The following is a 24989-nucleotide window of genomic DNA, read 5'->3' on the forward strand; positions in this document are numbered from 1 at the left end:
ACTTCCTTTTTAATTTTAAGGGTATTTTACGATCACAAAGCACACTCAAAGAACTTTTCACTAAAGCACTAAGATAAGGAGCTCAAAGCAAATCCTTGATGTACACCTATTGTGATTGGAAATTCTCTAGTCTATCCATAGTCCTAACACTAGTGCCATTGTACATATCCTTAATGACATTAGTATACTTAGTACATACACCATTTTTTTTTTTTCAAAACCCACTATAGAACTTCCTTAGGTATCTTATCATTACGCGTTCTCTAAGTCAATAAATACTATATGCAAGTCCCTTTTCTTTTTCCTAAACTTTTCCATTAATCTTCTTAAAATATATATAACCTCTATAGTAGATCTCCTAGGCATAAAACCAAATTGTTTTTCTGAAACCTTCGTTTTTAGCTATAATCTTTGTTCAACTACCCTTTCCCACAATTTTATTGTATAATTCATAAGTTTAATTCCACAATAATTATTAAAATGCTTTTCCTCCATTTGCCTGCCATTTTCTTACTTTTTATAATTGTGTTAAATAAATTAGTTAACCATATAATTGAAGAAGATGTAGTACATAGAATACAACAAGTAAAGTAAAATGGAGGAGTGCGTCAGGTGTATTGTGTGATCATAGAATACCTTTAAAATTAAAAGGAAAGTTTGATAAGACGGCTATAAGGCTGGCTATGCTTTATGGTTTTGAATATTGGGCAACTAAGAAACAACACATACAAAAAGTGAAAGTTACTGAAATGTGAATGTTAAGGTGGGTGAGTGGTATAGCATTAAAATATGGAATAAGAAACGAGCTTATATGCAATAATTTAGGCATAACATTAGTCGAAGACAAGATAAAGGAGGGGCGACTTAGATGGTTTGGGCATTTGAAACGTAGGCCTAGTAGAGCACATGTGAGGAGGAGTGAGTTAGTTATTGTTTGTCGCATGAAAAGGGGTAGGGGTGGACCTAAGATAACTTGGAATGAGGTAGTGAGGAAAGATTTAATAGCGCTTAATCTAATAGAGGAAAACATTCTTGATTAGGTGAATTGGCGGAAAAGGATTCATGTACTCGACATGACCTAGTGAGACTTAAGACTTGTTATTGTTGTTGTTGTTGTATATAATTCCGTTATCATCTAAGCATTTCTAAACTTCAATTGGGATGTTATCCGGACCTATAGCTTTTCCATTTTTCATCTTTTTTAGTGCATACTCGACTCCGTTAACTCTAATCTTGTGAATAAATCACATATTTTTAGTCTTTTCCACATTTGTCAATTCTAAGTTTTAAGCCTTCTACTTGGCTTTCATTAAATAGCTTAATAAAGTAACTTCCCCATCTTTCTTTTTTCTATTAAGAAAAATAATATAAGATTATTATTTTTAATGAATAATAATATTTTTATTGGCGCATATTTATAACATAAATATCACATTATTTTATGTTAAACATAATATTATTAATTTAATTAAAAATTATAATTTATTTAATGTTAATTTAAATTAATATACATTTCTTCTTCATTCTAGAATTAAATTATATTTTATCAATAATTAATATGTTATAATACATAGTAAAATAATATATGATTGTATTATAATATATGTAAATCAAAATAGTAATGTTTTATAATTAATAATTATGTTAATTATCATTTTTAATTAACATTTAAATATTTTGATTAAGTAAAAGTAATATATTATTATTTTTAATTAACAATAATCTTGTTCTTAATGTATATTTATATTGTATGATTATCATATTAATTTATGCTTGAATAATATTATTGATTAAACTAATATTTTTAATTTATTTAAATTAATAGATAGTTCTTTTTCTTCATTCCAAAATTAAATTATATTTCAACAATAATTAATATGTAAAATACATAATAAAATAATACATGACTATTTTCTAATATATTTTTAAAATTGAAAAATTATTACTAAAATTTGTTATACTTACAAAACTGACCCTACCTATAAAAGTGTCACTTATAAGTGACCAAAAATTTTTCCTTCTTTGCTTATCAAGTTCACTTAAAAAGTTCTCAAAAAGTGGTTTTGGAAAAGCTCTTTGGGAATAAGTGCTTGTTATGATGCAAGTCAAACACCACTTTTTTGTAGTAGTGCTTAAAGTGTCAAGTGATAAGTGCTATAAGTAATTTTTTTTATATGCTCCCAAGTGGAGGTTGTGAGCATGACATTCTCCTTAAAATAGTCCTAGGCCCAAACTTCACAATGGCCAAACTTCTCAAAATAATAGCATCCTGCTGACCAATTCTTTAGGCTTAATATCAGAGGGGATCTGACATGTTTGTGAATTTCATTTACTTGTTCTAAAGCCTGTGATTAAAGTTCATATTCTTTTGCAGAGTGCTGATTGCATATGAAAATGGGTTGATTATTCTCTGGGACATTTCAAAAGATCAGGTTGTTCTCGTAAGAGGCTATAATGATCTTCAATTGAAGGATGAAGCAATCCTAGATTCTGCTGATGATGTAAGAATTGAGCTTTCCGATCATACAGCAGACTATGAGCATGCGGTGAAAGAGATAAGCTCTTTGTGTTGGGTGAGTCAGGATGGGTCACTTCTTGCTGTGGGTTATGTGGATGGAGATATTATTTTATGGCAATTACCAACTGCAGTATCTACCAGAGATCAGCCAGCTGAGAAAGCAGCTCATGATGTTGTTAAACTACAATTGTCATCAGCCACTAAAAGACTCCCAGTCATTGTTTTACATTGGTCTGCAAATATGTCTCACAATGATCACAAGGGCCAACTCTTTGTCTATGGTGGAGATGATATTGGATCTGAAGAAGTTATAACGGTGTGCTTTTAACTCAATTCAGTTTTTTCACATTCTAGCTTTGTATAGATTTACATATCTTCTTTCAGAACAAACAAATTAATAAAAAGGCATAATAAAAGAAAATGATTTCAAATCAATATTTTTCTTAGATAGAAAAATCATTTCAGTAGATAATGAAATTATATTTCTTTATTTTGTTAACATTTGATAAAATTTATACTCTTGCATGTAAATATGTTATATGTACATGGTTGTGTCTCTTGTAATAATAGGTTTTATCATTTTCAGATCTGTGCCATAATTAGATCTTGATGTGAAAATGTTATCTTGCTAGTGTTTTTCTTCTTATTGTTTTCTTGTGTTAATATTTTATCCTTGTTTTACAGATTTTGAGTCTTCATTGGGGTTCTGATATGGAAGCTTTAAAATGCATTGGTCGAGTAGACCTTAGGCTTAATGGATCTTTTGCCGATATAATCTTATTGCCAAATGCCGGAGCTACGGAAAGCAGTGAAGCCACTTCATTCTTGGTATTGACAAATCCAGGGCAACTGCATTTTTATGATGATGCTTATTTGTCTGCGTCAATTTCTCAGCAAGAGAAGAGCCCCTCAGTTCCTGCAATGCAATTTCCTATGGTTATACCTGTTGTTGAACCACTCATGACTGTTGGAAAGCTCAGTTTGGTAAATAGAGACAGGAAGCTTTCAAGGGCTCTTTTGGAGGTACTGCATATTTATTTAGTGGTTTGACAAGACTATGAGCGATTGTTGTGGCCTATTTAGTAATTTGGGTTTTCTTTGTTCAATTAGGCAGTCTCAGCTGCAAAACTTCAGGGGGCACGTAATAACAGTCAAATGGGTATGAAGTGGCCTTTCACAGGTGGAGTTCCCTGTCAGATTTCGTCTGCTGAAGATGATGGGATTAAGAGAGTATATATAGCAGGTTATCAAGATGGATCTGTTCGAATGTGGGATGCCACATATCCTACCCTATCACTTATTTTTATTTTAGGTTCCGAGGTCAGTATACAAGTATAAAACTTTTAAAAGTAAAACTAGAAATGGCGGTTGGCTCAGTTGATGAGGTCGACTGCCACATTGCCCCTATTTGGACCAGGATGGTCTGAGATCTGATCATGACTGTAATAATGGCAGGATTTGGATTTCAGTGCCCAACCTGAGTCAGATTTGGAATAGGATTGGATTTTCAAGCTCCCTGCTGCACCTGGCTTGCCTTTCCTTCAAATATTTTATAGCATCCAGTTACCATAGTTGCTCATTCCATGTTAAAGGTCTCAAATATAAAATTTGCAGTGTTTTGCATCCTCACCAAGTACTTTCCCCCTCACGCTGGGAATACTCTTTCCCCACAATCTCTTTAAGTTGGGCTTGTGATATGAGCTGTGCTTACCTATACAGAGGCTAGGTGCCATTCAAACATGTGGTAGAAATTTTTTTTTTTTATTGTAATGTTGAGTAATAAATAAAACTGTGGTTAAAACATAGTCTAAAATTAGCCCGAGTAGGGCTTCTTCTGCACTGGAATTTTGCATGAGTCTCACCAGAAATTATGTTAGGTTTCAAACATGTGGTAGAACAAATTTTTTATTGTGATGTTGAGTAATAAATAAAACTGTTGTTAAAACATAGTCTAAAATTAGCCTGAGTAGGGCTTCTTCTGCACTGGAATTTTGCATGAATCTCACCACAAATTATGTTAGGGTGGCCTTTGGAGATTTCCTTCCTCTTCTAGGAGGGGTTGGAACTTGGGAGAGTGAACTTTCTTCCCAAACTTGTACTGTTTTCATTCCTATTTAGACATAGTTTCTCCAAACGTCACATGCAGCTTACGCTCTTTGCCTAGTTTAATCAGTAACTGGTACTTGATAGAAGATATATCATGCAATTGGCAGGTGAAAGGTATCAAAATTGCTGGTGCAAGTGAATCAATATCTGCCTTGGAGTTTTGCTCCTTTACTCTCAATTTAGCCATTGGAAATGAATCTGGTCAGGTAAGGCTTGTGATTTTTTGTGGCTGTCTTTTTTGAAGATGATTGAGACTTCTTGCATTAATGGTTGATTTCTTTGTCTGGGGTTATTTAGGTTCGCCTATGTAAGCTAATTGGGAATTCTGGCGAAATGAGTTTGCACCATGTGACAGAAACTGGACATGAAGGTTTGATTTTCAAGTACAAATTACCTCTAAAAAGATGTTTGTCAATATTACTGAATTTATTTCCACGAAGTATGAGGAAATATGAGGTGCAGTTTTGGAATCTGGTTTAGGAATTTCTAATTGGAAGAAAACTGAGTGCCTGAGCCACAAGGTCTTAAACTTTGTTGAGTAGCAACGTGCAAGATTAATGGAGAAGGTAAATGAGAAAGAATAACAGTTACGCCAAGGTTACTAATGAAGTTTATGTAGAGGTTTCCCATATTTTGCATTGGTAACCTGAAAATCCAAAATTTAAGAGTTCAAGTACTATTATGGATGAACTCATAAATCCTCCAGGGCCCCACTGTTTCAATCATGGTTTTAAAACCTGGACCAGTGACCATCCTGGTAAACTAACTGGGTTGGTTGAACCGGATCAGCAGGTCAACCCAGTGGTATATACGTATGTGATATATGTGTGTGCGTGTGATCTATAAATAATTCATGTTGGATTTAAAGCGTATACTAATTTCATGCTTTACAAAATATAAACCACTGTAAAGTGTAAAACATATAAAAAAGTACTCAAATCTAGTTATTTATCTTATTCAACTAAAATTGAATCACAGCTCTGTAGTAGCTGCTGTCCTCTCTGTGTTGGGGGTGCAGGGTTTGAATCCTGCTTCCTTCAAACTTTCTCTGATTTCATTGATTTTCTGGCCAGGTCAAGTCTGGCATGCCTCTTGGGTCTCGCGACTCTCGCCCTAGTTTAGGTTGGGTTGCACCAAGTTGGCCAATTTCACCCCGGGTCAGCTTAATCCTGGGTATTACCCTGGAGCCGAACTGTCCAAACGCCATCCAATTGAACCTGGTCCGGATAGCTGGTCCATTCTGGGTTTTAAAACCATGATTTCAATGGCCACATCACGCACCATCCACACCAATGACCCATGAACAAGTAGTACTTCTACTGAGCTATCCCAACAGGAAAAAAAAAAGCAGGAGACATTTGCTGAGAAATGTTTCACTTCTGATCCCTCTGTCTCAATGGCAATGTTGTGCACTGCATCCACACAGTTTAATGTCCCATGAGCGAGTAATCTTGCTATCTCAAGATTGTTACTTATGGTTGCCCAAATTGGAAGTGTTGAGACATCTATTAAGTGGTTATATTTTAATAAATTTCCTTCAGTATACAACTTTTGTTCTTTAAAAATAATGTATGTTAATTTTGTGGTTGAAGTAGATTCCTTGCATTCACAATTAGCATATCACATTTTAATTGAGTTATCTAAATATGTCTGTTAGCATTCACTTTACCTAAAAGCTTAAGCTGTTAGGTTGTGGGGAAACAATGTATATCAAGCCTTAAAACACCCCTGCATGTGAAGCCTGATTTCAAGTCAAAAGATAAACAAGCGGTGAACAACACCCACCATGGGAACAACATAGTTTTTTTTATTTTTTTGACAAATAGACAATAAACACAGGCAACAAGAATTGGACTTAGGACCTGCTGGTTGCTTGGTTCTGACCACTTTAACTGAAAGCTTAAGCTGTTAGCTTGTTGTGGCTAACAATGCATATCTAGTCTTAACAGTGTCTGCCCTTGTCATCACGTTTCAAAGTAAATGGCATACCAAGTTCCCACTTTAGTTCCACATAACACTATTATGAATATTCTATCTAACATTGGTCAACAACAAGAATTGTAGTCCCTTTCAGTTCATACTTTATGCAAGTCCATTATTTGTAACGTATCATTCTTCCCCTTCTAGTGTCAAGACCTTGCCCTAATAGCTGTCACTGGGACTAGCACTTGATCCATTGTTGAGAATTTTAATCTCAATGAGAATCTCCTTTAAAATTTTGCTTGGTTTTTCCATAGTTTGACTTCTGCACTTGTATATAGTCCTTGCGTTTCATTTCTATGTAAATTATTTCTATCTAGGCAATATTCCGATTTCTGAGTTTCAATACTTAAATCTTGTGGTATATTGTACATATTAGTTTTAGCCATAAGCCCTTCTTAATTGGTAGGCTCTGAGGCTTCTCCATACTTCTTGTGCATTTGGTAATTGGTATCATGCAAATAATCACTTATATATATATATAAATATATATATAAAAATTAGAGGACGGTCTTAGATCAACGATAAGGTTGCTCCTTTGTGACCAATTGGTCATGGGTTCGAGTCCAAGGAAACAACCTCTCTCTACATAAAAGTAGGGGTAAGGCTGTGTACACTGTGACAAACCTCCCCTTACCCTCGCGAAGTGGGGAGCCTTATGGCCAGGGGACGCCCTTACATACAAATTAGAACATCATTGTTTTCATTGCACGTCTCCGTTTTAGGTATACCATATAGAAAAATCAATTAGAAAATTCCAAAAAATCTATCTTTTTTCAGGCCAAAAAAGGAAAAAATTGAGAAAAGCAATTGAAGAAATATCAAACACAACATATTAAAAATTAAAATATGCTTGTCAAATGGACTGGTAAGCTCTACGCAAGTTTAATTTGGATGTTGTATAAGATTTTTTTATATTTTCTGTTCTAAATTAACATCTAAATACTTGGTTTGATATGAACTATACAATAAAAGAAAAATAGATACAGCTCAACATCTGTACTGCAGGATATATTTTATGAAGGTTGGGATTGTGATTTGCACCAAGGACTGCCTATGCAAATTTGGGTATGATAAATCCACTAAGTGTACCATAAAAAACCAATTAAAACACCCACCACTTTTATTCTTTCAAAAAAATTGAATTTACTAACAAAATTCCAATTCTCTCCTTTCAACAGTTTGCATGTTACATGCAAGCTCTACAATTCATCAATATAATCACAGGTCTATTTCTCAACTTCTTAACAATCTAATGCTCATATTCTACACAGCTCAAGATTTATAGTAGTTAATAAAGGAAAACTTTACAAGAAGGAAATGATATTTAATCGAGAGAATTTTTTTTTTTTTTTTAAAGAAAAGGTAAGGCACCTTTATTAGACTTAGACCTAAAAAATTATATGAAGATCATAACCTGTAAATAAACAAATAAAAAGAAACTAACAAAGTATGTAACATTATCTCTTTTAGCTTCAAAATAACAGGAGGATTATATTGATAATTGAAAAGTCCAAGGAAATCAAAACATCACTAACATGCACAGTTGACATTTTGTGAAATAAGTACCAAATTAAGCCTGACTAACAATAAATATTCATATAACTAAATCTAGTTAATTAGTTGATCATATACTTAAATAATTTATTTTAATTAAAGGTGTCTAATGTCTATAGCTGCAAAAAATTAGCCATCGAACAAATATTCTAGGAATTATAAAACCATTAAAGCCCTATTATATTATCAAGCATATTGTGTTTTAAAGTGTTAATATGATACCACATGTAAGATAATGTAGTCTATATTCAGCAGAATATTGATTAACCTTCAGCCTTTGTTATTCATGTGATAAGCTTCAAGAAGATTGATCTATGTTCTCAAGTGATGAACTCAATGGGGAATACTGATCTTCTAGTATATACGGTTTCTTTATGACTTCTCATGATGATATATCACTGCCCCTTTCTGTAATGTAAAATAAGGGACCTTATTTCTTCCCATCATTTATATGACTTTATGTGTGACATTGTGCAGCATTAAGTCTCCATTGGAAGTTGTGAAGTCTCCACTTAGAGACACAATTGGAGAGTTGGAGGCATTAAGTCACCATTGAGAGATGTGTCTAACACCACATACAAGAAAAAAAAAGCCTATAAGAATAATAAATACATTGCCATGCATAAGAAATGCACTTCCATTCCAAAAGAAACTCAAAAAAAAAAAAAAAAAAAAAACCTATAAGTATCCATCTCTCTCTCCCTTTCTCTCTCCCCTCTCCCCTCTCCATACAGTTCCTGTCCCCCTCTCATGCATTCGTTGCGATGAATATTGGTTTAGGTTATGATGAGTTGAGTGATTCAGATCAATGGAAAATCATTCGATCTGCATTTGGACAAATGTGGGGGGGGGGGGGGGGATTTAAAATTTTATCGTGGTTGAGAAAAATGTTGTTCATAAAAAATGCGTTAAGTTATTGAAAGACGCTGTTTCGTGGTTCGTTGGAAGGTTTTCAGTTTTTGGTCAAAATGGAGAGGGTTTTTTGGAGTTTCGCTAGGTATTACAAACTATTGGCTGTTGATTAGGTGGATGAAGGTGGAAAAGTTTCTGGAGTTAGGATTGGGTTAGAAATGTAGGAGGTTTACTGTGTTCATCCCAGGCAGGGCAAAAGAAGAGGGATGGTGAAGCTTCGTGAGTGTTTTTTGTGACCTAGCAAAGGAGTTAAAAAATTTGCGTGATATAGATGCAGATGGTCATCCATGTTTTAGATCATGGAGGCTGGTCGTGCTGGAAGGCAATAAAGTTGGAGGCAAGGGTTGTGATCATGAAGCCTTCTCTGGAGATTGAGGTATGGTGGCTGTAAGAAGAGAGGTCTCGTTGATGTGGTAGTTTGGTTCAGATGAACAAGGCTGAGCTTCCACAGTCAGCAGCAGACAGCTTATAAGTCGGAACTGTCATAGAAGGAGGCTAGGGTTCAGATGAAGAATGCTGGACTTTCGAAGACTGCAATTATAGCCAACCAGTCGGATTTGCCTGAGAAGGTAACTGGGGTTCCGGCGGAGGATTTGCTCTTCTTAGAGGTTGCTTGGGCTGCACTCAGGGGATAGGATGCGAAGAGACATGGACCGGGAGGTATGTTTTAATTTTGGACCTGGCCCAACTAATTGATAAGCAATGTATTTCTTTTTTTTATAAATTAGGTCATTTTTTTTAGCAAGCCCAATACTTTGGTTTATCTGAGTTGGGCTCTAATGAGGAGTCTAAGTGGGGTCTTCATTCCTTGGGTTCTATTCAGAAGGTAAACAGAAAAAGTCGGGATGCTGGAATCAGATAAGTCAGTGTCGGATTTCAAGAATGGGTGAGGAGTGGATTTCAGTTCTTAGAGCTTAGGAAACGAGCAGTGGGAAGGAGGAGGTTAGACTTCACACTCAGTTTCCAGCACTCCAAACTTTGGGTTGGGCTGATCGAACTCTGGAACATACCCAGAATATTAATAGCTCGGAGCTAGAATTAGACTATGGTATTAAAAATGTAACAAGCCTGGGAGAGAGTTCAAACAATGGGGAGATAAGATGTAAAAATCCAAGTGCATGTAAAAATCCAAGTGCAATTATGGGGGGATTGATGATATCTTGTGTCCAAATTTTGACAGATTTGAGGGTGGTAAGGTGTATGCTCTCCAGAAAGTAGCTCATATGGGTGCTGAGATGAGGAAGTTGTTTGATGAGAAGAGAGAAAGTTCTGCTGCGTCAGGGACAAAGCTTTTAGGGAGAGACTCTAGAGGTGAACTTAGCATAGAGGAAGAATCTCTTACAAAGAAGGAGGTTGGGTGTAGCAATGGGGAAAGGAAGGAAAATGAGGTTAAGAAATGGGGGGATTTTTCAGATTCTGAAAGTGATTATTTGAGTGAATTTAACTGTGGTGGGGGGTTACTGTTGGATGAGATTCGAAAACAAAATGGGTACATTTCTGATTCTTGCAACGAAGTAGGAGATTTATCTTATGTTCATCCTGCCCCATTGGAAGGTTTGGAGGGAATATCTATTTTTGAAAATGATGGTTTGGTGAACAATTTACAGCGTAGGGATGGATTATTGCCTCAAGGAAATTCCCAAGGAGGACTAGAACCTAGGTCCTCCTAGTAAATAGCTCAGATAACATGTTAATTACCACTTTTATCAAGTTTTAACACGTTTGACAACAAAAGAAATTTTTAAGAGAGAATAGAATTACACACTAAAGGAGGCAACTGGACTAATGTCTTCAAAATTGAAAAAAGGAAACAAAGAAAGGCCAAGTAATCACAATAAGCACAAAATGATAAATCCTCTCTTTGAATGCCTAGAAATAAGATAAAACAAAAATTTTTAGGGATCTTACAAATGTCTTTCAAGTCTAAAATTATTGTCAGTAGACCTTTGTGTTTTCATTTGCTCTTTGCTTCTTGTGTGGAGCACAAATAAGCTGGAATAGAAAAATAAAAGGTGGAGGGCAGGACTTGGATCAATGACAAGATTGCTCCTTTGTGACTGGTTGGTCATGGGTTTGAGTCTAAGGAAGCATCCTCTTTGCATAAAAGCAGGGGTAAGGGTGCTTATACTGTGACAACCCTTCCCCTATCCTCACAAAGCAAGGAGACTTGTGGTCCGAGGACCCCTTTTAAGAAAAATAAAAGGTGGATGAGAAAGAACTAGATGGATGTCATGCTAGTAGTGTTGGATAAAGGATTTTCAAGCATTTGAGCGGTAGTGAAACTTTGCACCCTAGATATGTTTCTTGTGATAAAACAAATTATGTTAGAGAACACCATTTATAATAGGTAGATCAATTCAACTTTTTTGAATTTTTAATTGTCACAATTAATTTATCTTTTGAAATTATTGGATTTGGGATAGACAAGTTTCTGGTGGTTTTCATTTGATTTGTGCCAGGAGTTTGGACGGGACTAGGATAGATGTGTTAGACTAAAGGAAAATTCCACCAACCCAAATAGTTTGTATAATACTTTTGTAAGGACTGGTAAAAATGATACATACACACACACTTGTGCATTCACAGAGAGAAAACTGCTATATGAGTAACTGAGCAAAGGCTTCTTATGTGAGCATACATTTACTGGTTCCATGTACAACCCTGGAAAGGGATATCCACTGAATGGGCTCTACCTGCCAATCAAATTCAGACCCCATTTGATAATGGGTAGGGGCTAGGGAAAGCATTTAAAGTTACACTCATTAGAGTGTTTTTAAAATTGGCTATTAACCTCTTTGATCAAATTCTACATGTGATTGGATGGGATCCAAACTTGATGCGTGAATAGGATATAAGTTAAGGCTCCAATCTAACTCTAGAGATCCCTTTCTATGGTCCCACATGGACCTTATGAATATTTTCTCATATAAGAGGGGTTGGCTCACTTGCTCACAGTAGCACCTATGAAGCATGGAAATGGATGCAGGACATGACCATTGACATGTCACTAGTAATGACACAAAAATGTTCAAAAAAATATGGGACACAGCATGACAAGGGCATGCCAATTAATTGATGTATAATACCATATTTAAATGCATTATGTATTACAAATATAAAGTATATGTGAAAAATCCAGTATTATATATACACACACACACACACACACACATTCATCTTCCTTCTTTTTGTTATTTAGAAACTTTGATATCGTTTGCTCCATTGTAAATGTCACGACTCATGAACAAGTTTATGCAATTAGAAAAAACCAACATTGTGATTGTTTTTCTCTTATAATATTGGTTTTTATTTTTCATGAATAATTTGTGTAATTAAACATATTACAATGCATTTTTATATGTGTAAACCTTATTAAAAGGACATTAGAAGAGTGTCTGACGATTGTTAGGAAAGTGTCTGATATTAAAAGCATATTTTTAAATTATGAATACATTTATAATGTGTTATTTATGCATTGAAGGAACACGGGATAAGTGTTGATGTCTAAGATAGATGCAAAATGAACATAACACTCTTATAGAAGTGTCAGTGCTACATAGAAAGTACCGTCCTACTTATATGCATAATAAAAGTGGGGAGAAGGGAAGAGAGATTCTCCTTCAAAACTAAAACAAAGGAGCAAAATTAAAGAAATAAGAATCAAGATCATTATGCCTAAGAACTGAAAAAAAAAAAAGAAAAAAAGAAAAAAAAGGAAGAAGGTAGACTGCCTTCTATAATAATAATAATAATAATTGTTATTTTTGTTGTTGTTGTTGTTTTACTTTTATTATTTTCATAATAATATATTTTTGTTGCTTGAGTATTATTATTTTTTATTTTTATTATTAATAATAATAACAACAATAATTACTATTATTATTTTAATAACTACTATTATTCTTATCATTTTTGTCATTATTTTTTATTATATTATCAGCAATGTTACGGTTGAGGAATTGTCAATTTTTGTTTTTCTAGAGTTTATTATTTAATGTGGATTATAATTATCTTTCAAAAAAGAATCAGGAATGGAATTGCAGTTCCTACCTATACGAGGAGGAATCATCATTTCATTAAATGGGGGAATTAGTATTCCAGCTGGAATTCAATTGCACCCTCATTTATGCAAACCAAACATGGGAATGGAATCACAGTCAGAATTTTGATTTCATTCCATCCTACTTCACAAATGAAATGGCAGCTAAGTGCAGAGAAAAAGAAAACTTCTTGATTGGTTGACTCTTGGTTCATGCAATAAAACTTTTAAGTGCTTTTTGTATTTTTAAGCTTGCTTATTTACTGCAATAAGAACCTGTAGTTTTCTTACTTCACTCCCCTCATTTCCTGACATCTATTTTTAACCACTGTGTATTCGGTTCTAGTCTGCAAGTTGGATCAAGGGATTGGATCCCACTGGACAGCTGTATATTCTCTCCTTGAGTCTCCTGTATGCACCTTACAATTTGCTGATTTTGGAAACAAACTTGCTGTGGGGTTTGAATGTGGTCGGGTGAGCATCCTCTGCCCATCTATGTTAGTTTACAGTGCTTGTTAATTTGGATTGACAGTTTCATGTCAGCTCAATCAGTTGCTGGAGTTCACCTATTTATGTTCCATTTCAGGTTGCAATGCTTGATATTTGTTCGCTATCAGTCATGTTTGTTACTGACTGTGTATCCAGCTCAATTTCCCCCATCATCTCTATGGCTGTGCATATATTGGAAGATACTCATAGCCAAACAAACAGCCCAAACAGCCCTGAATCCATAAGTTTGAACAATCCTGGAAAGTGGGCAATATTCATTTTGACCAATGATGCACACTTTAGTTTAATGGATGCTAGCACTGGGAACATGATCAGCTCTTCAATGCACCTAAAAAATGACTCGGTGGCAATTTCCATGCATATTCTAGGCAAGTGATGTAATGTCAAAATAATTATGTAATAAATTTTTTTCAGTAATTAGAATTTATATTATTCTGCAAACTTGTGTGCAGAGGGTGTCAGCTCTGAAGTAATTGGTGAAAAGCATTCACTGAACTCCTCTCATAAAAGTGAACTGATAATTGAACCAGTGCAGACCAATTCAGTCCCTGAAAGTAATTTAGTTGGAATTGAACGTGACACCTCCACCTCCATCGAAACCATAAGTGGACAGAGATTAATGGACTTAACTGTTTTACTTTGTTGTGAGGATGCACTATGTTTATACTCTTTGAAGTCTTTGATTCAGGTGCCTCTTTTTTTTTTGTATTTTAATTTTCAATAAATTTATATATATATATTTTGAAATTGTGGGCATTTGGTGTCCTATATTGAAAATTATAGTTAATTGCCTTTTTAAGGGGAAATGCGATTCCACTCAGAAAGTGAATCTTGTAAAACCATGTTCTTGGACTGCAACCTTCCAAAAAGATCAGAGGGATTGTGGACTTGTTGTGCTTTATCAGACTGGAGTCATTGAAATAAGGTGAAGTGCTACTATAAAGCTGTTCTTAGATCTGACAATTTTGAAATAAGGTGGAATGCTGTCTAACAGCTTTTGTTTTTTGTTTTTTTCCCTGTGAACATGAATGTACTACTCAGCTGAAGTAATTTTTTTTTTTCCCTTGGTTACAAAATTATTAGTTAAAGTAATCTTTGCAGTTTGATAGTTGACGCTGTAATAGTTGATGGCATACTTGGGCAGGTCTGTACCAGATCTTGAAGTGGTAGTTGAATGCTCTTTGATGTCAATTCTAAGGTGGAACTTCAAGAATAACATGGACAAGATGATGAGTTCTTCCTACAACGGGCAAATTGCATTGGTTGGTAGTTTCCTTGGTTTCTTACTTATTAGATGAAGTGGCTATTTATTTATTGCATGTTATGAATCACAGAAAGGGAAAATTTCTGTTTAAGATCTTTTTTGAACTTGCCTTTTGAATTCAATTTAAAGTGAAGATTTATTTTGTTTTATTTCCATTTTCCATCATAAACAAGGCATCCCTGCTCCCGTCTTCACACACGAACATTTACAAAAAAGAAAACTCTTATGAAGTATATTAAAAATTGCATTCCACTTCTTTAGCCACTTGCAGAAATTTAATATGCTAACCACAGTTATCAAATTTGGGTTTGAGTCGTGAAATCTTAATTTTGTGAATTGAGAGTTGAATAAAAAGTTGTAACATTTGGCACAAATTCTAAATACATGCACATATCTGAAAGAAAGAAAATACACTGAAAACAAAATATATTGACTGAAATTTAATGATAATCTGTCCTCATAGATAGACTCATCTACATATGAATGAAAGGTATCTTATTCAGAAGAACATTAAAAAAGTAAAAGTAGCTCACTTTTAAAATCTCAAAATGTTAAATTTTCTACATATTTAAACATTTCTAGCTTCAAAATAAACTATTCTGGAGGAAAATCGAACAAATTGAGGCTTTATGGATTGACAAACTATTTGGAAAAAAGTTTTTAGGCTCTTTGCATGAAAAGATAGTGAGTTTTTTGAATTTTTAAATAGCTGAGTTTGACTAGGAACCCATTGTATTAGTTGGATTTGGTCGAATGTGAATGCTTATTGAATCATGAAGGATAAGATTCAAATTGATTGTAAAATTCATGGTCAGTTCGTGCTATTTTCTTTCTTTACGTAGATATTCTGAAGGTGTTTTTATTCCACTATTTAAGATTTTATTTTATTCTTTTCAACTTTAAAGTTGGAAGTGAGCACAAAACTTGCAAAGCCTTCATAATATAGAGCAGATCATTCAAAGATGGTGTTAATGGCATTATTTCTCAGGTTTACCGTCTCTTTCTTCCTTGAGTTAGATCTCGCGTTTGGGTAGAGAGAGCTTGTTTCTGGGTGGAGCTTAAGTATTGCTTATCTTTGTCGTTATTGTCTTTTGAATCATCATAATGTTGCCATATCTACGTTATTGATTTTGAGGGGATCTTGTTTCTTGGAGTTTGTATTTATGAAGGAATATGAATGAGAGAGGAACAACTCATCTGGCCCAAATTGTTGTTAGGAGATTTTTCTTGTAAATATTTTTTTATCATCTTTCTCGTGATTCTATTGGCTATGAATTTCCTTCATGATCTGGAAAGCTAAGACTCCTTCGAAAATTAGGGCTCTTATTTGGTCTGTGGTTCTCAATAGGATTAATTCTTTGGTTAGAAAGCCCTTTAAAGCTTTGTCTCCAAATGTTTGTGTTGTGTGTTTCCAAAGCAATAAAGTGAATGCACATTATTTTTATGTCGTCCTTTTACTCGAGGCATTTGAAGCAGGCTGTTTGATGTTTTGAGGTGCACTGACTGTGCCCCTTTGGAGAGTTTCTTTCTTCAGAAATTTAGTGGCTTTGGAGGACTGAATGAGAGAAAGACACTTTGGTGGTGTGCTACTTCTGCTGTGGTGTGATGTATTTGGTTGGAACATAACTCTAGAATTTCTACAGAGTAGGTTTTGTCTTCTGCTTTAATGCCAAATAGGGTTCTTTTTTGGCATCACTTTGGTGGTCGGCATTTATTTTGTTCTTTGGGATGCTTCTAATTGATATGCAATGAGATGAAGGGCCTCATTTGTTTGTTTGTTTGGTTTTAAATAATCTCTTGCCCTTTCATGGTTTTTGTGAAGGGCAAAAATTTTAATTTCAACGGAAATTTCAAGGATCTCATTTTGGAATTTTAATATCAATAGCAATTGAAATGGGGATTGTAATTCGAGGCTTTTTCATAGGGTGGCGACTGGTAGGAGAAGAAGGAACTTTATTGAAGAATTTGAGAATGATAGGGGAGAGGTTATTAGGGATCCCAACTGTATTGCTGGCTTGATTGCAGAAGTTTAAAAAAATTTCTTTTTGGAGGAGGATGAGGATAAAATTATGATTGAGGGTCTGGATTGGTGCCCTATCAACTAATTAAGCTGCTAAGCTGGAGAGACCTTTTGAGGAAGAGGAGATTAAAAGCTCGATTTTTTAGATGGATAGGGAAAAGGCTCCTGGGCTAAATGGTTTCACTATGGCTTTCTTTCATGATAGGTGGGAGATCTTGAAGGGAGACCTTGTCAAAGTTTTTCTTGAATTCTTTCACAATGGAGTGGTAGGGAGGAGTTTGAATTCCATTTTTATTATCTTGCTCCCCAAAAAAGATGGTGCAATTGAAGTCAAGGACTTTAGATGTATTAGCTTGGTAACTAGTGTCTATAAGATTTCGACTATGGTGTTATCTAAGAGGTTGGCTAGTGTTTTGGAGGACACTCTCCCTTTTAGCCAAAGTGCTTCTATAGGTAACAGACAGATCCTAGATGTTGCATTGATAGCTAATGAGGTGGTTGAATATGATGATCGTAGGAGTAAGAGGGGTCTTGTGTTGAAGTTGGATATTGAGAAAGCTTATGATAGATTATGGCTAGAAGAGGTTTCGGCCTAAGGTGGAGGAAATGGATTGGAGGGCACCTATCTTCTATCTTCTTTTTTTTCTTAGTAAACGACAAGGCCAAGTCTTGCTTTCATGAGTCCAGGAGTCTAAGATAGGGATATCCTCTTTCTCCCTTTCTCTTTACTATTGTGGTTGATGTCTTGAGTAGGATGTTTGAGAGAGGTGTAGATAGAGGGTTGGTGGAGGGGGTTAAGGTAGGTTATGAGTATTGCATTTTCTCATTTTCAGTCTCCAGATGATACTATTCTCTTCCTATCAGATAACATAAGCTGCTTATCTAATTTGTTAACTATCTTACAGGTGTTTGAGGAAGTGTCCGGGCTGAAAATTAATTTCTCTAAGAGCAGTCTTGTTGGTCTGGGTGTTAATGTGGATCCTTTTTCTAGGCTAGCTAGTTGTGCCGTTTTAAATTGGCCTGTTACTTATTTACGTGTTCCCCTAGGTGGTAATCTCAATGAAGACTCTTTTTGGGACCCTGTTTTTGAGAGTAGCTTGGAGAATGGACAGGTGGAAAGGAGCATTCTTCACCTTAGAGGGTCGTATTACCCTTTCCCATGTTTGTCTATCTTACATCCTTTTGTATTACCTTTCTTTTTTAGAATCCCTGTAAGATTGGTGTGAAGGCTTGAGAAATTAATGAGGGATTTCTTATGGTCAAGTAGGGAAAGGGTAGTAGAGATCATCTCGTTGGTTTGAAGACTATTTGTAGGCCCAAAGGGAGGGAGGCTTGGGTCTTGGTAACTTGGTTTCTAGAAGTGGGGAAATGGTTATGGTGCTTTCCTTTAGAACTTAGTTTTCTTTGGCATAAGGTAATCTGTAGTAAATTTGGAATGCTACGAAACGGTGGGATGCTAAAGTGGATTAACACTGCTTATTCGAGTCCTTGGAAGTTTGTGTCTCAGATTTATGATTATTTCCTTCCTAAAGTCCATAATACAGTGGGTAATGAGGAGCGAATGCACTTTTGAGAGGATAGATGCCTTTGGCTAGTACTTCCCTCGTCTTTTTCGATTATCGAATCTTCATGACACCCCGATTTCTGCTTTTTTTTCTTTTGCAGGAAGATGGGCATTCTTGGAACTTCCATTTTGGGAGAAATCTAAATGAGAGAGAAATAAGTGAGATAGTTCGTTTGACTGGGTTGCTTGATTTTTTTCACATTCATTTGGGGTTTGAAGTTTAGATCCTTCTAGGGAATTCTCTTGTAAATTTTTTATCCTTTGATTTGGAAAGATAAAGCTCCCTAAAAAATCAAAGCTTTTATTTGGACTGCGATACTTGAAAGACTTAATGCCAATGATTTGCTTCAGAAGAGAAGACCTAATAAGGCCCTGTCCCCTGACATTTGTGTCCTTTGCGTGGGTAGTGAAGATACTTGTGCACATCTTTTTCTTCATGGCCCTTTCACATTGGCTATTTGGAATAAGTTATTTAGTATATTTGGTGAAATTGGGTCTATCCCCATCCACTTTGAAGACCTTTTAGACCATTACTTTTAGGGGTTTTCCACAAAGGAAGGGATAGGAAAGCTGTGTGGCATTGCACCGTTATGGCTATTATTTGGTGTGTTTGGCTGCAAAAGAATGCTAGAACATCAAAATGTGGCTACTGCTAACAGTTTGCTTTGGAGTAGAGTGGTCTATCTTGCATCGTTGTGGGTGTCGGCAAATGGTTTTCTCGTCATGTTTCTATGTAAGACTTGCAGAGGGATTAGTTGGCCCAGTTACATTGAGTTTGGTTCTCTGTTTAGGTTGTGTTCCTTGTAACTAGTTTCTATTGATGTAAAGGGAGGATTTCTTATTCTCCCTGCCTCTTCTTTTTTCTTTTCCTTTCTCTTTCTAATTTTCTGATGTGCATTCTTCTCTCTTTTAATACAATTCTTTGTTTACCACCAAAAAAAAAAAAAAGGAAAAAGGGTTCCCTGTAGATTTTGCGTATAGGTGTTATTGGCAGTATGGCCTTTTTGGATATTCAGTGGCCTTGGTTCACTTTGTTAGCTTAATTTTGCTTTTTATTCTTTTCCTTTATTATTTTGAGGATTTCTCATTCTCTCGTAGTAAAATTTTTTTTTCTATCCAAAAATAAAAAAGAAAAGAAAAGAAAACATTGATGGTAAATTATGGAAATTATGAAATGAAACTTTTGAAATGTTGTGACAGATAAATGTGAATAATTTTGAACCAAAATGAAAGGTCTAAAAGTTTGTTTCTTTTTTAACTTTCAATTAGTATATCTGAAATTTTGTCTGAAAATTTCAAAAAATAATTTGTATTGCCTTCTTGTCTTGATTCTTCTCAATCCAAAATTTTGACCGCAATTTCAAAAATTGATAAATATTTTGGTTCTGGTTTTTATTATTATTATTATTATTAGGAGGATTTGTCGCTCCTCTCCTTGTAATGGCTTGAGTTCCCAGAGGACAACAAAAGTGAGTTTGAGTGAATTAGTGATGAACAATGTTTTGAGTCCTGCTTGTCATAAAATGAAAAAGGACTTTAAAATCCTACAATTGAGCAGAAGTTTGAAGTCATATACAAACTGAAATATATGGACATTTTGTTTTATGCACAACTGCCTTTTAAAACATAACAAATTTGACTTCTTCTCAGGAGTATGTAATCTTTCCCCACTCACAGGGGACGTTATTGCGTACCAACTGTATAAATTTCCTTACTTTTCTGATGTAATTTTTACAATGCATTGTAAAATTATGATCCCTATTGATGTATAATAGTATACCTGTAGAATTGACTAATCTCTGTATCTGTGGGTAAATATTATTTTTCTAGTTACTTCAAATTTTGTTTTTATCTTTTAAGTACAGCCTGTGTTGTCCTACTGACTGAATGTCCAATGTTTTGGATTTATAGGTAAATGGGTTTGAATATGCCATCATTTCCCTTTTGGCGCATGAGAACGATTTCAGGTCTCTCTCTCTCTCTCTCTCTCTCTCTCTCTCTCTCTAATGTAGCTCTTACAATGAAATCTGTGGCTTGTTCTAGGATTCCGGAATCTTTACCTTGTCTACATGATAAAGTCCTTGCTGCTGTTGTTTTCTCTGCAGATCAGAACAAAAAACAGGTTTGTAATTATGATTCTATGTTCCCTCTATTGCTGACTTATTTGGCAATTTAGGATGATATTGTGTCCTGCGGCTGCAGGGTACCAACCCTGGGTTTTTAGGTGGTATAATTAAGGGCTTTAAAGGGGGTAAAATGGAGCACAATGAGGATCTTACAGAAGCTCATAAAACTTATTTTGCACATTTGGAGAGCATATTTTCAAGGTCCCCAGGCACTACAAAAAATGTCGCTGATGGCCCTGAAGTTGTGGAGCTTAACATAGGTTCCCTTTTCTTTCTTCTTTTCTGTGTCCCTTGTAATCTTCCCATGAATTTCTTTGTTACAGAAAATGTTACAACTATGACTGTCATATGCCTCTGTTTCTCATTAGAGCACTCCCTCCTTTCTCCAATTATGTGTTTCTTTTTTGTTGCAGATGACATTGACATTGATGAACCTGTATCTACTACGTCTTCATCTCATAAGAGCAAAAGTGATGGGAGAGGTGTATAATAAATTTCCTTGATATTCTTGTTGACTTGCTTGCTTTTTTAATCAGCTTTGCATTCTCTCACACACACATTACAACCATTCTCATTTTTACTCGCAGATAAGGAAATGGAGAGGAAAAAATTATTGGAAGGTGCAACTGCTGAAACAAAACCAAGACTTAGATCACCTGCAGAAATCATTGCGAAATACCGAAAGGCTGGGGTAATAATCAAGTAAAATTGATTAAAAAAATTCACTTTTAATGGTATATATTAGAGTCTGACATGTTCCCCAAATCCAGGATGCTTCTGAAGTGGCTGCACATGCAAGAGAGAAGCTTGTACAACGCCAGGAAAAACTTGAGGTATGGTAACTTCTCTGCAATGCCATAGATGTGTAGCTATTTATGATATTAAAGTTTTTCGAAGAGAAATTCTTGTGCCTCAGAGGGAACCTGTGGATGAATTTATGCCTTTGATATAAGTATGTGGGAAATTCAGAAAGTAAACCATTAGTCTAAGTTTTAGTATTTATAGCCTTATGGGTAAAGGTTCATTGAACTCCTAACAAGTTGATGCGGTGTGATCTGTTTAAAATAGAACAGATTTTGGACTTGATTAATGTCTATAATCTTTTGTTCTAAAGGCGTCATCTGGTATAAGGCAACTGTAAAACGTCCAGAGCTTTTGCAGTCACATGTTCAGGTAAACAAGAAGGTATTCAGGAGCATTGTTCTGTCTAAGAGGCAAAATAGGATTCTCAAAAGGAAGCAAGAATGTCATTCTACTTCCAGATGGGTAGTTAATTTTTAATTTTTAAATTCCAATTATAGCCTTATGACTTCTTTGGGCTATCTATTAAATGGAGAAGTTTGTTTGATGGTCTATTTTTTATTTATTTATATATTTAAGGCATCATGGGGATAATTCAAATTGAGGCAATTGGATGTCTAACTCGGGCATATAAGACATGACTGATCCATCCACTGTTATCATATATTCCATACATCACACAAGGATATTCAATCCTTGATGATTCCACCAGCAATCCACACTGATTGGGGGGAGGGACAGGCGCTGCGTGGGGTTTGGGTGGGTTGGTTGGGGTACTGAACTTTTATCTTTTGATTTGTGTGAATGCCCTTCCATATGGATCATATTCTCCCTCTCAGAGTTTATAGGGAAATATTTAGGTATAAAGAACATCTGCTTTTGTTGGTCGGTTTTGTCTTAAGGGTCTGATTATATCAAGGATTTTGTTAGGGAAAGGAAAAGAAAATACATAGGAAATTTATTTTCATTCTATTCTCTCTATATCAAATACTATTGTGATGAAGAGTTTTTTCTAATATGATTTTAAAATGTTAATGATGTGGAAAGTCAAATTTTTGTTTGTTGGTTTGGTATATTTTTTATTTTCTTTCTAACTTTCCTTGATAACCTAGCATGAAAAAGCGGAACTCGTCGTGTTTTCTCCTTTACTTGCCTCAATATTTTCTAAGTTCCAAATGGGCCATAAGAGTTGGAAAAGAAAAAAAACTCTGAAAATTCAAGTGAAGAAAAGGCAATTAAAACATAGGAAGACCCTGTAAGATTGATCCATTCTTATTGCTCCTAAGCCTGTGTGTGCATCTTTCGAGTAGTTGGCTGGTTCGATTTTCCCTGAGTATTTTTCTGTTTTCCTTCTGACTTTGACCAGAGGATCAGCAGGCGTACTGAAGAGCTGCAAAGTGGGGCTGAGAACTTCGCATCAATGGCAAGTGAGCTTGCCAAGAGAATGGAAAATCGAAAATGGTGGCAAATTTGACGAGTTGGCATGGATTGCAAAGTGTTCGATTCTGTTGATCTGGGTTGATAGGCCCTCTGGATGCAGAAGATGTCCACATGAAGCCTCTCCCTAAGGTAGCCATAATTATTTCTTCCCCACTGGATGGAGTGATGGAAGCATACGGTGATTCCACCAAATATCCCTAGAATTAGTGAATGTAAATGTGTATTTATTGCACCGCTGCAATCCATTCAAATTTTAAGTAGTTAAACCACTGAAAGAAATATTGGAGAAAGGAGAGTTTTACTAACATATTCATTGCTTGAACACATTTGCATCAGTCCATCAATTTCTGTACACAAATGTATCCCACTTTATTTTTGTTCTTCAGTTCTATTTAGTACCGACATTCTTAACACTCATTTTCTTCTACTTCTCATTTTGAACTGATGGATTGTCTGTATGCCCATTGGCCCCTGGGCAGGGGCAAAACGATATTTTTGAAATTCTGTGGAAATTAGCAATCACCCGTGTATTCTATCTTCTTTAGTTCTGGTTATATGTTCTATGGGCTGGCGACAACTGCAGCACATCTCAAAAGTTGGGTAGTTCATAGCCTCTTGACTGGTTTGTCACAGGGACCGTGTTCTACGCACTCTCTTCTTGACCTTGATCAGCAATGATATGTTTTCTTCGTACGGATTAAACGTTTAGTTTTCTGATATTTTTAGGATTTTTTGAAAAGGAAAATAAGGAGTAAACAGATTCCTATAGAATAGGGTATTAAAGGAATTTAATGAACATTTAGAGAATGAAGAAATTAAATGATAACTTGATTTCATCCATTCTTCCCCTCTCCTCCCATCCACGCCCCCCCCCCCCCCCCCCCAACCTGTATTTTATCCTGTTTCTATTTACCAAACAAACACACAATTAGTATTCTATCATTTCTTTTTTCTTCTGATGTTAATTCAATTGAATATCCGTTTCTTCTTTCCGACGTTAATTCAATTGTAGCATCTCTGAGCCATTAGGGAACAACGTGCGCTTGAATCACAGCTCTGCTGTCATTTGAGCACTTGCACGGACTATGAGCTTATTTAGTTCCAATCATTCATAAATTGTGTTTAACTACAAATTCTCAAAATGGTCACAGTAGCCTCTGGAACAATGAAGCTGAACAGTGGTGGATCCTCTCCTTCACTCTCAACCCTTGCCCCCTATCATTGACAGAGAGTTCCTAAAATTACAGTTCGATCTCGCTGCAATCTCCTTTTCTGTGAAAGCATTTGAGTTTCATAACCTATCTTATGTTGGATGGAATAATCCTGTCAGCAATGCTATTTGAGAATCAGCCACAGGACTCATCACCAGCACCACGAGCATGTTTTGAGAACCATTAGCCATGGTATCATCCCACCAGTCTTCACGACGAGGCTTTTACCCAAATTTGTTCTACAAATGTAGAACAGGGCATCAACAACTAGAAAATTGCAGCCTGTTATGTTGTTACATGGGCATGAGAGCTTTTTCAATTATTTGTACTTTGATGTTTGGATTAGTAGATTTTGGTACATTGGAAGCAGGAAGAGAAATCAAACAAAATGTGAAACAGCTTTGGAGGCTAAGATAGAAAATGTATAGGAATGCGAGAGAATTACAAAACCAGATATATTATATGGACCAGAATGTTATGAAGCTAGAAAGCAAACTATCCAAGGGCTAAGTATAGCTAAAGTAGAATGTTAAGACAAATCATAATCATATTATACAGGTTCAAAATATTGTACAGCTAAAAAATAACAAATTTAAAAAGTGTAGCTAAGATGAGAAAGGATATAATTTGAAGTGTAGTTAAAATAAGAATGCCATGATAGATGAGTAGTATAATTTTTAAAAAAATAATAAATATAAGTACAGAATGAACAAATCAAATAATAAGGAAAAGCACTTGCAGAAGATACGGAAGCAAAACATTCATTTGACATTCGAGGCTATAGGAGGGGGAGAGTGGACGTTAAAGTAGCTTGGGATTGAGGAGGTACTAAGAAAGGCTATGATGACATTCTTTAAGAGAATGTTGTCACAAATGATGCATAATGGCAGAAAATGGATTTATATAGCTAAGCTCGCTTCATGGGAATAAAATTTTCCCTT

General features: G+C 35.3%; 1 protein-coding gene across 6 annotated transcripts in view; it reads left to right on the top strand.

Annotated features, from left to right (window-relative positions):
- The window catches only part of LOC131165686 (uncharacterized), a 48292-nt gene extending 25038 nt beyond the window's left edge, over positions 1–23254 (top strand). For all 6 annotated transcript variants that reach the window (XM_058123686.1, XM_058123688.1, XM_058123682.1 and 3 more), the window contains exons 8-24: positions 2375–2834; positions 3203–3541; positions 3629–3838; positions 4732–4830; positions 4922–4994; positions 13459–13586; positions 13699–13990; positions 14075–14310; positions 14423–14547; positions 14767–14884; positions 20382–20437; positions 20514–20592; positions 20673–20856; positions 21010–21078; positions 21184–21287; positions 21367–21429; positions 22764–23254. In XM_058123686.1, coding sequence (XP_057979669.1) covers positions 2375–2834; positions 3203–3541; positions 3629–3838; positions 4732–4830; positions 4922–4994; positions 13459–13586; positions 13699–13990; positions 14075–14310; positions 14423–14547; positions 14767–14884; positions 20382–20437; positions 20514–20592; positions 20673–20856; positions 21010–21078; positions 21184–21287; positions 21367–21429; positions 22764–22871 — 2743 coding nt within the window. In that variant the 3' untranslated portion in view covers positions 22872–23254. The remainder of the gene's footprint in view (positions 1–2374; positions 2835–3202; positions 3542–3628; positions 3839–4731; positions 4831–4921; positions 4995–13458; positions 13587–13698; positions 13991–14074; positions 14311–14422; positions 14548–14766; positions 14885–20381; positions 20438–20513; positions 20593–20672; positions 20857–21009; positions 21079–21183; positions 21288–21366; positions 21430–22763) is intronic.
- Positions 23255–24989: the final 1735 nt, after the last annotated feature.

The sequence above is a fragment of the Malania oleifera genome, chromosome 10 (genome assembly GCF_029873635.1).
Source record: "Malania oleifera isolate guangnan ecotype guangnan chromosome 10, ASM2987363v1, whole genome shotgun sequence".
Taxonomy (NCBI): Eukaryota; Viridiplantae; Streptophyta; class Magnoliopsida; order Santalales; family Ximeniaceae; genus Malania; species Malania oleifera.